This window comes from Hydra vulgaris, chromosome 14 (genome assembly GCF_038396675.1).
Source record: "Hydra vulgaris chromosome 14, alternate assembly HydraT2T_AEP".
Lineage (NCBI taxonomy): Eukaryota > Metazoa > Cnidaria > Hydrozoa > Anthoathecata > Hydridae > Hydra > Hydra vulgaris.
Genome location: NC_088933.1, coordinates 18258317 through 18270401, shown reverse-complemented (window position 1 = coordinate 18270401; position 12085 = coordinate 18258317). Strand labels below are relative to the sequence as shown.

General features: G+C 27.5%; 3 protein-coding genes across 3 annotated transcripts in view; 2 read left to right on the top strand and 1 right to left on the bottom strand.

Annotated features, from left to right (window-relative positions):
* LOC101237479 (uncharacterized) overlaps positions 1 to 12085 on the top strand; it is a 124313-nt gene that overhangs the window by 90069 nt on the left and 22159 nt on the right. Inside the window, exons 38-39 of the mRNA XM_065818360.1 lie at positions 6463 to 6532; positions 6636 to 6748. Coding sequence (XP_065674432.1) covers positions 6463 to 6532; positions 6636 to 6748 — 183 coding nt within the window. The remainder of the gene's footprint in view (positions 1 to 6462; positions 6533 to 6635; positions 6749 to 12085) is intronic.
* Positions 256 to 2364, top strand: LOC136090603 (uncharacterized). The gene is made up of 3 exons (XM_065817395.1): positions 256 to 424; positions 575 to 676; positions 761 to 2364. Exon 3 carries the CDS (start codon positions 1451 to 1453, stop codon positions 2249 to 2251), a length of 801 nt encoding a protein of 266 aa, XP_065673467.1. The 5' UTR covers positions 256 to 424; positions 575 to 676; positions 761 to 1450; the 3' UTR covers positions 2252 to 2364.
* LOC136090486 (uncharacterized) lies at positions 7966 to 10469 on the bottom strand. The gene is made up of 5 exons (XM_065817186.1): positions 9104 to 10469; positions 8893 to 8997; positions 8602 to 8722; positions 8293 to 8466; positions 7966 to 7982 (listed from the first exon to the last, which is right to left on the bottom strand). Exons 1-5 carry the CDS (start codon positions 10112 to 10114, stop codon positions 7966 to 7968), a joined length of 1428 nt encoding a protein of 475 aa, XP_065673258.1. The 5' UTR covers positions 10115 to 10469.

Below are 12085 nucleotides of genomic sequence, written 5' to 3'. Positions count from 1 at the left end.
GCATGGAAGTATTTGAGTATAATATGTATGTATGTAGACTACATACATACTACATACATACTACATATATACTACATTGTAGTATATAAATATTAGTTATACAAAAGATGTATATAAGGTTGTATAAGATAAACAACTAATTACTATTTATTTATTAACTATTTATTTACTGTTTACAGTGTAAGCTTAAAATTTAATTATATAGTATATATAGTTAAACTTACATAGTGTATAGTAAAATACCATTTAGTATGCTAAAATAATATCACTTACTGATCAATATTTTTTCCATTATTTTAGATTGATAGATTGCATCTCAGAAGATCATCAAATATCAAAGACATTGTTGATGAAATCAGTGCTTCTAATGATTCTGAACATGCAAAGTCTTCCAGACTATGTTCAACATGCTTTGGCTTTGTAGGTTAGAATTTTATTATTATTGTTGTTTTATTTTTTCATATATATAATGCTTCATATATATAATGCTTCACATAACAAAATTTATTGTACTTAATAAAATATTTAGTTAATTAAAAATTTTGTTCATTTGTTTTCAAACAAAAATATTTAGTGCAAGGAGTGGCTCATATCTGTACAGAGAGCAGAGCTGTGAACAATCTCATTGAAGCGGCAGAACAGCTTGGACCTAAATATTTAGAACGGGTAGCCTCAGGCAAGTATATTAAGCTGTTCTTTAATATAAATACATATTTAAAATTCCAAATAATAAACATATTTTATTTATGTATGTTGCCAGGTATACTTAAGCACAAGATGGAAGCTGAAAATATTTGTAGAGAACAGAAGTTTCAGTTGGCTACTCAAGGGTCTCCTTTGAACATTGTGGTTGGAACTCCTGACAAAAAAACTGACCGAATTGAGCTGAAACAGGTGTCCTTTGGTACTGTTATGGAGTTGGTTAAATCTCTTGAGCTTTTAAAAAATCAAACAAAGAATTTTTGTTCCAAATATAGATCTAGTATGGGAACTCAAACCTGTATTGAAGCGAACATCTTTGAAAAAATTGAAGCTCTCCATAACCGTATAGATGAATTTTACACTTCTAAAGAAGTAGGTTTTATGGATGGAGAAGAAGCCATTACTAGAACATTGGTTCATGTAAAAGATACATCTACATTTATACAGCACGTCATTACAGAAAGAGGAATAGATCCACATGACTCCATATTGAGAATAGCTATGGATTCAGGTCAGGGATTCCTTAAAGTTACTGTAAATGTGTTTAATCCCCTGGAAAAAACTTCTTCAGATTCAGAGCTAGATGATGCTGGAGTAAAAAGATCCTTTCTTATAGCAATTGTTGAGGGGGTTTCTGAAGCTAACGATAATCTTTGGAAGCTTATTGAGCCCCTGAATTTAAACGATGTAAAGTTTTAGGTTGCATTTGATCTAAAATGTGCAAATTCAGTGTTTGGAATTAGTAGTCATGCTGGGAAATACAGTTGTTTATATTGTGAGGGATCCTGCACTCTTGAGCCTGGAATTAAACGAACACTTAGGTCATTGGATGATCATTATAACAACTTTACCCTTGACGGAAAGAAGAAGTCAAAAATGTCACACTTTAAAAATGTCACAAATAAGACTTTTGTACAAAGAGGAAGATCCTGAAACTCTTCTCGAAGAGTTGGTTCCTGTTCCTGAGCTCCATGTTCTAATGGGAATAGTAAATAAACTTGCAGTACTTCTAGTTAGTGTATGGCCTTTGTTTGAGAAGTGGTTACAATCAAACTACATCATGTTTCGAGGATACCAAGGCATAGGGCTTGACGGAAACAATGCAAGCAAGTTCCTGAAGTTGGTGGATATACTTGAAAGAGATATTATAAACAATGGAAAATATGACTTACTACCAATAGTAAACTGTGTTAGAAAGTTTAAATGCCTTCAAGCAGAAGCATTTGGTATGGTAGCAGGGGATAACATCAGCACTGCTGTTCTGGAGTTTAAAAAGTCCTATGCAGATTTGATTGAATACGTGCATGCCACATTTGAGGGTATCAAGCTCAGTGTTACATGGAAAGTTCACATAGCAGTATGTCATATACTTCCTTTTCTTCATTCTACTGACTGCGGCCTAGGAGTTTACTGTGAGCAAACAGGAGAAGCTATTCATCATGAATTCAAAAAAACATGGAATAGATACAAACGAAGAGTTAACCATATAGATTATGCAAAACGACTAAAATCCAGTGTTGTCGAGTTTGCATCAAAAAACATTAAATAAACTGAATAATTATATAATTTAATTTAATGTTTATAATTTCAAGTATATATTGTAAAGTATATTATTTATAGATTTAGACTTATATTATAACTAGTTAACATAAAGCTTTTTTACTTTGTGCTTTTATTTGTATAGGATAAGTTACACCTATTTTTTAATTTTTTTTTTTTCAATTTTTTTTAACACCCTAGAAGTTTTAAATGTTATAAATAGTGTCTTCCCAAAATGTTATAAATAGTGTCTTCCCAAAATGTTAGAAATAGTGTATACCCAACTATTGAAAAAAAAAATCAGACCTAGGGAACATTTTAATCTGGTGGTCACTCAGGTCCACAGTGATAAGTATAGCTATTTTTTGATTTTTTTGTCTCATTTTTTTTTTGAAAATTTCAACACCCCAGAAGTTCTAAATGTTATAAATGGTGTCTACTAATGTATATCTAGCTATTGCAAAAAAAAAATTAGACCTGGGGAACAACTCAACCTGGCGGTCACTCTGGTCCACAGTGGATGATAAGCAGTAGTCCACACAGTGGACATTAATATCTACTCAGTTAAAATGTATTAAGCTGTTTTAGTACCGATTTTGGCTAATTGTTAAATTTAGACATAATTTTTAGCAAACAGATGTCTACTGAAATGGGAGTCTTGGCGAGTGAAATAAATTTATATTTAGTATAAATTTTGAATATTTTTCTAAATATTTTCAATCAGTAACCAATAAAGAAAAATGTATATAGAAATTGTATACATATTATCTATATAAAGTTATGAAAATAAAATAGTTTTATATTAAAATTAACTTAAAAAAATTTTAAATGCTTTTAAAAACAATTTGTAAAAGTCCTTGAAAATTTACAACTTGTTTCAGAATATATATAATTACATAAGGAAGCAATTACATTGAGATGCAAACAGTTCATATTCAGAGAAATTCGAAGTTTTTTATTTTTAAGTTTTTTATTTTTATTTAAAAAATTACATGGTATTATAATAATGTTAAGCCCATTTGCCAAATGTGGTTAAAAAAAAAATTTGACTTGAGAAAACAACAAAAAACTAAATTGCTCATAGTTGTCAACAGAAATTATTTTCTTTATCTATTTTATTTTCTTTCCTATTTTTAGGACAAAAAAACTTATTATGTAAATTAAGTTTATTATGTAAATAGATATTAGATTTCAGTTTTTAGAATGTGGAAATAGAATTAACTCAAAAATTTTATTTTTATGACAGGGCGTTTTTGAGTTCATTATCAAATGTAAATAGGTTATTATCTCTATAAAAATAGCAATTTTATCTAATAAATGTGATTTTTAAAATTGTGGTTGTTAATTTATAACTTTTTTTTTAATTTTTATATAAATATTTTATTATTTAAAAAGTTATAGACATAATACTATAAAAATTTCAATTAAGTATTAAGTTAATAACTTTTTAACTTAAAAAATAGTTTGTTAAAAAGTTGATTAAAAATTAAATGATAAACTTTTTATTAATATAAATAAATTTATTTTAAAGTTATATACCATAACCAATCTCCTTAATGTCTCCTTAATGTATCAATATTATTATATAAATATTTATACTATATAGCAAAGAGATAGAATCTCTCACTTTATTGTCGTTATAAGGTATATAAAATAAAAATTAAAAATAGAGTCACTTAAGGTATATACAATATTAATAGTAATAGAATATAGTGTTGAGAAAGAAAACCAGAATTTAACGTCACCTTAAGGCCTAATAACTATAACACTAATATAAATTGTATTACAATTTAACTTAGAGATGCAGTTACAGAGGTTAAAGTCTCCATATGGTATATATAATATGAAAATTGAGTTAATTTCAAATGGAAATACTATCACATAAATAAATGTAACCATAAGTTATACACAATATTATTAGTAATATAATATAGCACAGAAAAAGAAAAACAGATTTTAATGTTGCAATAAAGCTTATAAATTATAAAACAGTTTAACATGCATTTACATTTACAGAAATAATTATAGAGTTTAAAGTTGCCATAAAGTCGCCATTTATAATATGAATAACTTATTATATAGACCTCAAGTACCATGAAGTCTAATCTGCTGTGCAGACCCCTGTTTTATTTACATGTTTTTTTCTTGAATATTTGCCTCCTTATTTAAAAATGTTTTTTTTTCCCTTTAAAAAAGATTTCTATATGTATTATACACAATTGTTCCAACCTTTGTTTGTTTCCAATCCTTAAATTCAACTTATATACTGACATTTACACTTACTGACATTTGTACATAACATTATGAAAGTGAATTTTTTACATTTGCATATAACAGATTTGTTTATTATTAGGTTATTTACATATGCAATAAAGTTGCGTTTATTTAGAGTAGACTGCTTGAAATAATATTGTGTATAACTATAAAAAAGTCATTTGTTTTTCATTCACACTTATATCGTTGATTGCTCAGTGGTTAAGTGAGTTGACATCTGCGTCAACGTCTGATGTTTCTGTGGGTTTTTTTCAGTTTCTGAAAAAACTGAAAAATACATTTTTCAGTTTTTTCAATCTTGTTGCTAATTTAAATACAAATCATTATAGTTTAATCAAAAAGACAAATAATTGAATAATCAAATAATTGTTTAAAAAAATTCATATATCTATTATGCAATCATTCCATATACCATCTGCAAACTCAGTTTATGTAAAGATATTTACACTTACAGATATAAGTAATGTAACACTTATATATGTAACACTAAACAAATGGATTTTTTACATTCGCATAATTACAAATGACATATTTTTCTTACATATATATTTACATATCTGTATATAAATTTATTATACTTCTTTATAGCACCAACAGTAGCATTAAGTTCAGCATTATTATAAAGAGATAAAATAAAAGAGATTTAGAAATAATAAAAGAAATTTAGAAATAATAAAAGAAATTTAGAAATAATGAAAGAAATTTAGAAATAATAAAAGAAATTTAGAAATAATAAAAGAAATAACAAAAGTTCAGCATTATTATAAAGAGGTTTAGATAAAATAAAAGGATGAAATTTAAGTTCTTATAAAACTAACCTTTTTATCCAAATAATAAAATAAAATATTAAAATAGTCAAAATATTCAGCAACAGAAAAAAACTCTTTGATTGTTTTATATGACATAAATGAACGAAAAAAAAAAAAAAAAAATTCATCTAAACAAAATAATCTAGCAAGCATGTGAATATTTATCTAAACTATGTTAGTTTTATAAGTTACATTTGTTCAAATTTTTTTTCTCCTCCTCTGACTTTTTTTTGAGAAAGTTTATATATGTATATCTATTATAGCGTATTTATATAAGCATTTCCATACTAGTTTTGCTTATCTTTATAGCATGTACCTTGTTTTCTGATAAAAATTAAAAATAATGAAAGAAAAGGACGCTGCCCCATGCAAAACTCTCAGTTGACATAACTGCAATCCTTTGGGGCAGCAGGCTATAAGATAATCTATGTATGTACTGGAGTCCGGCAGCAGGCTATTTCAGTGTGTCATACCCATGCTTATCTAAAAACGCATTTATAGTTGCGTATATATATCTAATTACTTTCTCTTTTTACTGAAAACATTAGGATATCATTAAATCATGTTAAAAAAAAAACAATAGTGGGCTATTTTATACTTTTAATATGCAGTCTAATATACTTTTATTATACAGTCTTGTATATTTTCAAGATAAAAACTTCCTACAATTGCCATTTGATATGTTTTGCCCAAAATAAAAACCCTAAAAATTAAACAGGCCATGCAAATCTGTTTGTAGTATAAAAATTTTTAAAGAACACACTAAACTGCATATAATGGTGAAACTTAATCTACACTAATTAAAAAGTAGGCTTCATTTTAAGGTTTTTACATGATTGTAGAATTTTGAGTTTAGGATGTATATATCCTAAACTTGCAAATAATTAAAATTATAAATATCAGCTTAATCCTAACTTTGGTTATTCACTTTTGTTTAATCCTAACAAAGGTTATTTACTTTAGGTTAAGTTTGTTTAACCAAATAAACCATATGCATTTTGTCTTTTAGCTTTAATAATTTTAGCTTAGAGTTCCGTGAAATATTTACTTGTGGCTGTAAGTTTATATATATGCTGTTATTATTTTTTTTTTTTATAATTTAGATTAATGCAAAATTTTTGTTTTTTATTTTTTTAAGGTTTGTGTTTCACACAAAACAATGGTATATATTGTCATTTTGTTATGAACTTCAACAGCAATGGGATAAAGTAGTTATCTATTTTTTGAATATATGACATACTGCTAAATTAATAAAATATAAAAAATATGTAATAAGTTAATCCAAACAGTTATAGAACTTTTTTGTTATAGGTTTATGTCTTTCGTGAAAAAGCCTTGCGATTATTTTACACGAATGAGAATGGTGAATTTAATTATACATCATATACAGATCAATTAAAGTTAATTGTTTTTGATTTACTTAAGTAAGTCATTTTTTAATTATTGCTATTATTACTAACATTTTTGTTATTATTAATAATAATTAATATTATTTTAATATTATAATATTATTATATATATATATATATATATATATATATATATATATATATATATATATATATATATATATATATATATTTGACTGATTCATTTTGGGGTCATGAAAAAATTTATAGTACAATGGAGTCTTATCTGGTGCGCTGACCCCGAGTTTTTTTATAGTTTTTTTTTTTTTCAATTTTGACCATTTTTAGGGGTTGCTCAAGTGCCCCAATTGCCTGAATTTAGACCTTTTTAAGCCTATTTTTGGCATATTTGAGCAAGTTCTAAAACTCAAAATAATTAAATTTTTTTTCTTTCCAGAGTTTCTTCTAAGTTAGAAAAAACAAATAAAAATGCATGGTATTTTTATTTATCTGAAATATTTCATGCAAATCTATTTATAAAATCCCAAATTTAGTGCAATTTTTTCCAATTTTTACGCAACGTAATAACTTTGTTGATATGTAAAGTCATAAAACGTCTAGCGATTTGATTTTATATATTTCTTAATAATAGTGTTATTTTTTACAAATATTATGCAATATTTTTATATTGTTTTTTTGTTTTTCTTGGAGGTTTTTCTTTTTCCTACATACTTCCTTTTGTAATTGTGCATGAATAAAAGTGAATCTTGTCTTTTTTCTTCCTTTCTGGCAATATCAATGTTGCCTTTATGAGTTTAACAGTTCTTTCAGAGCAATCATTAACAACTGCAAGATTAAAAATAGCATCTTTAAATTTTAAGTAGAAATCGTTACAAGTCCAATACTCTGGCGGGGTTTTCATCCATTGACAGTCACTTTTACTCTGCCCTATCATAAGGAACAAAAGCCACGAATTTTCTGTGACCAATTCAACTAAGCTTGGTGGCTTCGGTCCACTGAAGTCTAAAGAATTGAGGACCTCCATGTTAGCTTTTATTCGGGCTAACCAATATTTATCTAAGCTACGAAATTCAAAGCTGTATAATTTTTGAGCAATTTCACCTCTTTCTTCACAGTTTTCATCAGCTAAGGCAAGAACAACAAGGTAAGGGTCCAGAAACCATGTGTGCCGTTTGATTGATTCAATGACTGATTCTGCCCCAATCAAATTGTACTCCTTAAACCTATTCATTTGCCAAAGAGCTCTCATATCCTGGATAAACAAAAAATTGTTAAGTAACTAGCTTACCTTAAAAAAATTTATATTTTAGAAACTTTTAATCAAAACTTTTTATTTATAATAGAATCCTTATATATATATATATATATGTATATATATGTATATATATATATATATATATATATATATATATATATATATATATATATATATATATATATATATATATATATATAAATATATATATATATATACATATATATATATATATATATATATATATATATATATATATATATATATAATATATATATATATATATATATATATATATATATATATATATACATATATATATATATATATATATATATCATACTTGTTAACTGGGTACCTAACTGACGAGGAGCCACAGCAGATAGTTCAGCTTTGAGAAACCAGGTAGTATAGAAAACAGCCACAAAAGTTGCCACTTCAGTAATTTCATTTTTCAGTCGATTTGTCAGACTGGGTATTGCATCCATCATAAGCTGGAGCTTTAGGTAGTAGATACCTATAAAAATATACATTTTAATTTTTTTTGAAAAGCTAAATATTTGATCATGTATAACAAATTCATTTTTTTTTGCTATGAAGCTATAATTTTTAACTTTAGACTTTTTCCTATCATAAACCTAAAACTCTCTACCTTTTGCCATAAAACGGGCATGATGAATTGCTCCGGGTGTACGAAACTTGTACTTTTCCTCAGAAAGCACCATAAGTGTAAGCTCTGTCAGCTCAATGTAGTCCTTCCTTGTAGCCCCATCCTAAAAATTAAACCAGAAGTATATTGGTATAATGCAATAAACATAGGTATGTATACTTTTGTCTTATAAAGAATAATAGAATTAAACAAGAAAAATCTAGGATATATTACTACTTCATAGTACATATTGTATACATAACTACATATTAAAACATCTAGTCATCGGGCTACCTTTTTCAGAGACCCATGGGTGATAATATTTCTGCAGAACGTTATGCTTTCATGCTTTTGATGACCAAGCCATGTTTCATCTGGAATAGTCAATCTTCTCAACACCTTTTTATTTAAAATGTCAAAAAAAAATCAAAGAGCTCAAAATTGAAGAAATACTAGGGTACAATAATATTTTACAAAAATGTTAACCAATTTTGTAAAACCCTACCTGGTTCTCTACATCAAGATCATTCCATGTTGATTTTAATATTTTAAACAGCATATTATCTGGTCCAGAAGTAGCACTACTTGGATAATTTTTCCAGAAATGTGTTATGTGTAGCTCGTTTATATGATGTCTACATGCAATAGATAAAACTGGTCGCTGAAAAACTTCATTTACCAGTAAAGAAACAGCTCCATTTTTGTTTCCAGTGTTGATTCTGGTTGTATCAAATGTAACAGCTTGTATACTGTTTGTAAGGTCAAAGCAATTCAAGATTTCTCTGATCGCATTTTTTTGATTTTCGCCAGTTCCGGAAGAAATAGCTGGAATTCCCAACAGGTGCGTTTCCATGTTACCGTTTATTAATATTGCTAATCGATCTTTTTCTGATTTTTTCCCATCAGTATATTCATGACATACTTTTCCATCAAAATGGAGTTGAACTAAAATGTTCTTATTATTATTTCTGAAATTTCTCAAATGGTCCTTGATCCTCTTTGATTCATCATAAATGACTTTATCTGCTGCTCTTAATGCTGTAGAGGTTGAACATTTAAATTCATCTATATTTCCACCTGATTTAGCAATTATACTATTAACCATGGCAGTATGCTGCCTATGACTTAATCCTTCCCCAACAGCAGTATCAGCAGTTCTCTTGAGAATATCTTTTGGAAGTAGAACAGTATCTGGTTTTTTGACTTTCTTCTTTAACTCTGGATCTGGATACGGGAAATCATCATTATCTTCATTTTTATCGGATCCATTTGAGCTGAATTCACTCTCTGACATGGTTTCATTCAAACTTGATCTCATTTCAAACTTGGATAAACTCCTGTTAACAGAGGAAATGTACCTTGTGTCTAATCCACCTATTCTTGTTTTTTTATCTCCTAATTGGTCTAATAAAAAAGCAATATCTTCAGTCTTGTCTCGACAACTTCTTTTCTTATCAGCTTTAATGATTGCAACCAGAGTATCGAGCTCAGGTGCAATCCAAAAGATCCTCTTCATCTGAGTTAAAAATTTCCTCCTTTTTTCAATTTCTGATAAAGTTTGTCTTGATTTGTTTTTTTTTAACAGTTTCCAAGTTAGGATCAGCTTCTCTATCTTTTTACTAAAAAATGTGATTTGTAGGTTCTGAACATTTTACAACACATCTATTTCTGTTAATTAATTTATTTAACAGCAGATATTTGTTATATTAATTGTTTTCCTCTAATAATATACAAATAAAACAAAAACAAATACAGTCTGGTACCTACCTAATTGTTTGTAATTGCAAAATCTGAAATCCACCCTTCAACCAAGGTGCAATTAACTTTGAAAGAGTGCAGCATAATGACTTTTCATTATGGCATCTGATTTCAAAGTGTTTTGTCAACGGACAGTGGATAATTCTACTTTCTTTTTGTTTTGGATGCTTCTCCTTTAAATGCAAGATGTATTGCAAAACCTCTTGCTCTGTAGAAAATTTGTCTTTTGGTAAGGATGACCTGGATTCCCCAACCAAAAAATTTACTTTTTTCTTACTTTTTCCCGACATGAATAAAACTGTAGTAAATAGCTCTAATAAGCATATGAAGTAAGTGTATCATGAAAGTTATCAATAATTATTTCCCGCGTTTTTAAATGAAAATTAAATATCGTCTTTGCTAAAAAGTAATTCGCATAACGTGTTTAAGCAAGTACGCTAAAGTATTAAAGTAAATGCAAAGCGTAAAAATTGGTAAAAATCCGCATAACTATGCAATTTTTTAGTTAGGTTTAGACAAAATATTTTAAGCAAATTAAATTACCATGCATTTTTTTTTTTTTCTATTAACTTAGAAGAAACTCTGGAAAGAAAAAAGATAGAATTATTTTGAGTTTTAGAACCCGCTCAAACGTGTTGAAAATAAGCTTAAAAAAGGGTAAATAAGTCTAAAATTAGACCATTAGGGCACTTGAGCAACCCCTAAAAGTGGTTAAAACTCAAAAAAAAAAAAAATCTACTAATAAAATAGGGGTCTGCGCAGCAGATAAAACTCCATGGTACTTTAAATTTTTTCATGACCCCAAAATGAAGCAGTCTAATATATATATATATATATATATATATATATATATATATATATATATATATATATATATATATATATATATATATATATATATATATATATATATATATGTATGTATGTATGTATACATATATATATGTATACATACATAAAAACACTGTTCTAGGAAAAATATTTGGGCGGCGGTACCCCCTGTCCCAGAAAAATTTAGCGGAAATATTACCAAATATATCACCGTTTTTCGCAGAAAAAACGATATTTGTCATAAAAAACGTAAAAAAAAAAGAAAGGTCCTCAATTTTTAATTTGGGCGGCGCCCAAATACGGTTAACGTTGTCGAAAACGATCTAGAATAGCCCCTGATATATATATATATATATACACATATATATATGAATATATATGTGTGTGTGTTTGTGTTAGACTGCTTCATTTTGAGGTCATGAAAAGATCTCAAATACCATGGAGTCTCATCTGCTGCGCAGACCCCTGTTTTATTTACATGTGTTTTCTTTAATACTTGCCTCCTTATTTAAAATGTTTTTATTGTGAGAATCTATAATGGTTTTCATGTTTGGCATGCAGGAATAACTTATTTTGTTCCTAATTAAATATTTTATGGATCTGTGGTTAATTGGAAAGTGGGCGTCATTGAGATTCAAAAAACATTTGCCTATTTTTGTTACAACATTTACACTGAAAGGAGGATTGTGCCAAATTATCTTACATTTATGATTGTTATGTGGTGGTTTAATATTTGGGTGGTATGAAAGTTCACACTTTTACCTAGATTTTTCAAAGCTTCTTAACAAGGATGGAGACTTTTTTAAAAATAGCTTCAATTAAAGATGCAGTTGATAATCTTATTTCGATAGACATAAGAATGCTTTTTAGTATACTCTGTGGGTGATTTTTGTAACTA

What these genes read in the sequence shown, in the direction of transcription:
- LOC136090603 (XM_065817395.1), top strand. Translation starts at nt 1,451, where the DNA reads ATGCTGGGAAATACAGTTGTTTATATTGTGAGGGATCCTGCACTCTTG.
- LOC136090486 (XM_065817186.1), bottom strand. Translation starts at nt 10,114, where the DNA reads ATGAAGAGGATCTTTTGGATTGCACCTGAGCTCGATACTCTGGTTGCA. An exon ending in ATCTTGATGTAGAGAACCAG is followed by an intron (nt 8,998 to 9,103) that starts GTAGGGTTTTAC and finishes TTAAATAAAAAG; the next exon opens with GTGTTGAGAAGATTGACTAT. An exon ending in TGCCCGTTTTATGGCAAAAG is followed by an intron (nt 8,467 to 8,601) that starts GTAGAGAGTTTT and finishes ATATTTTTATAG; the next exon opens with GTATCTACTACCTAAAGCTC.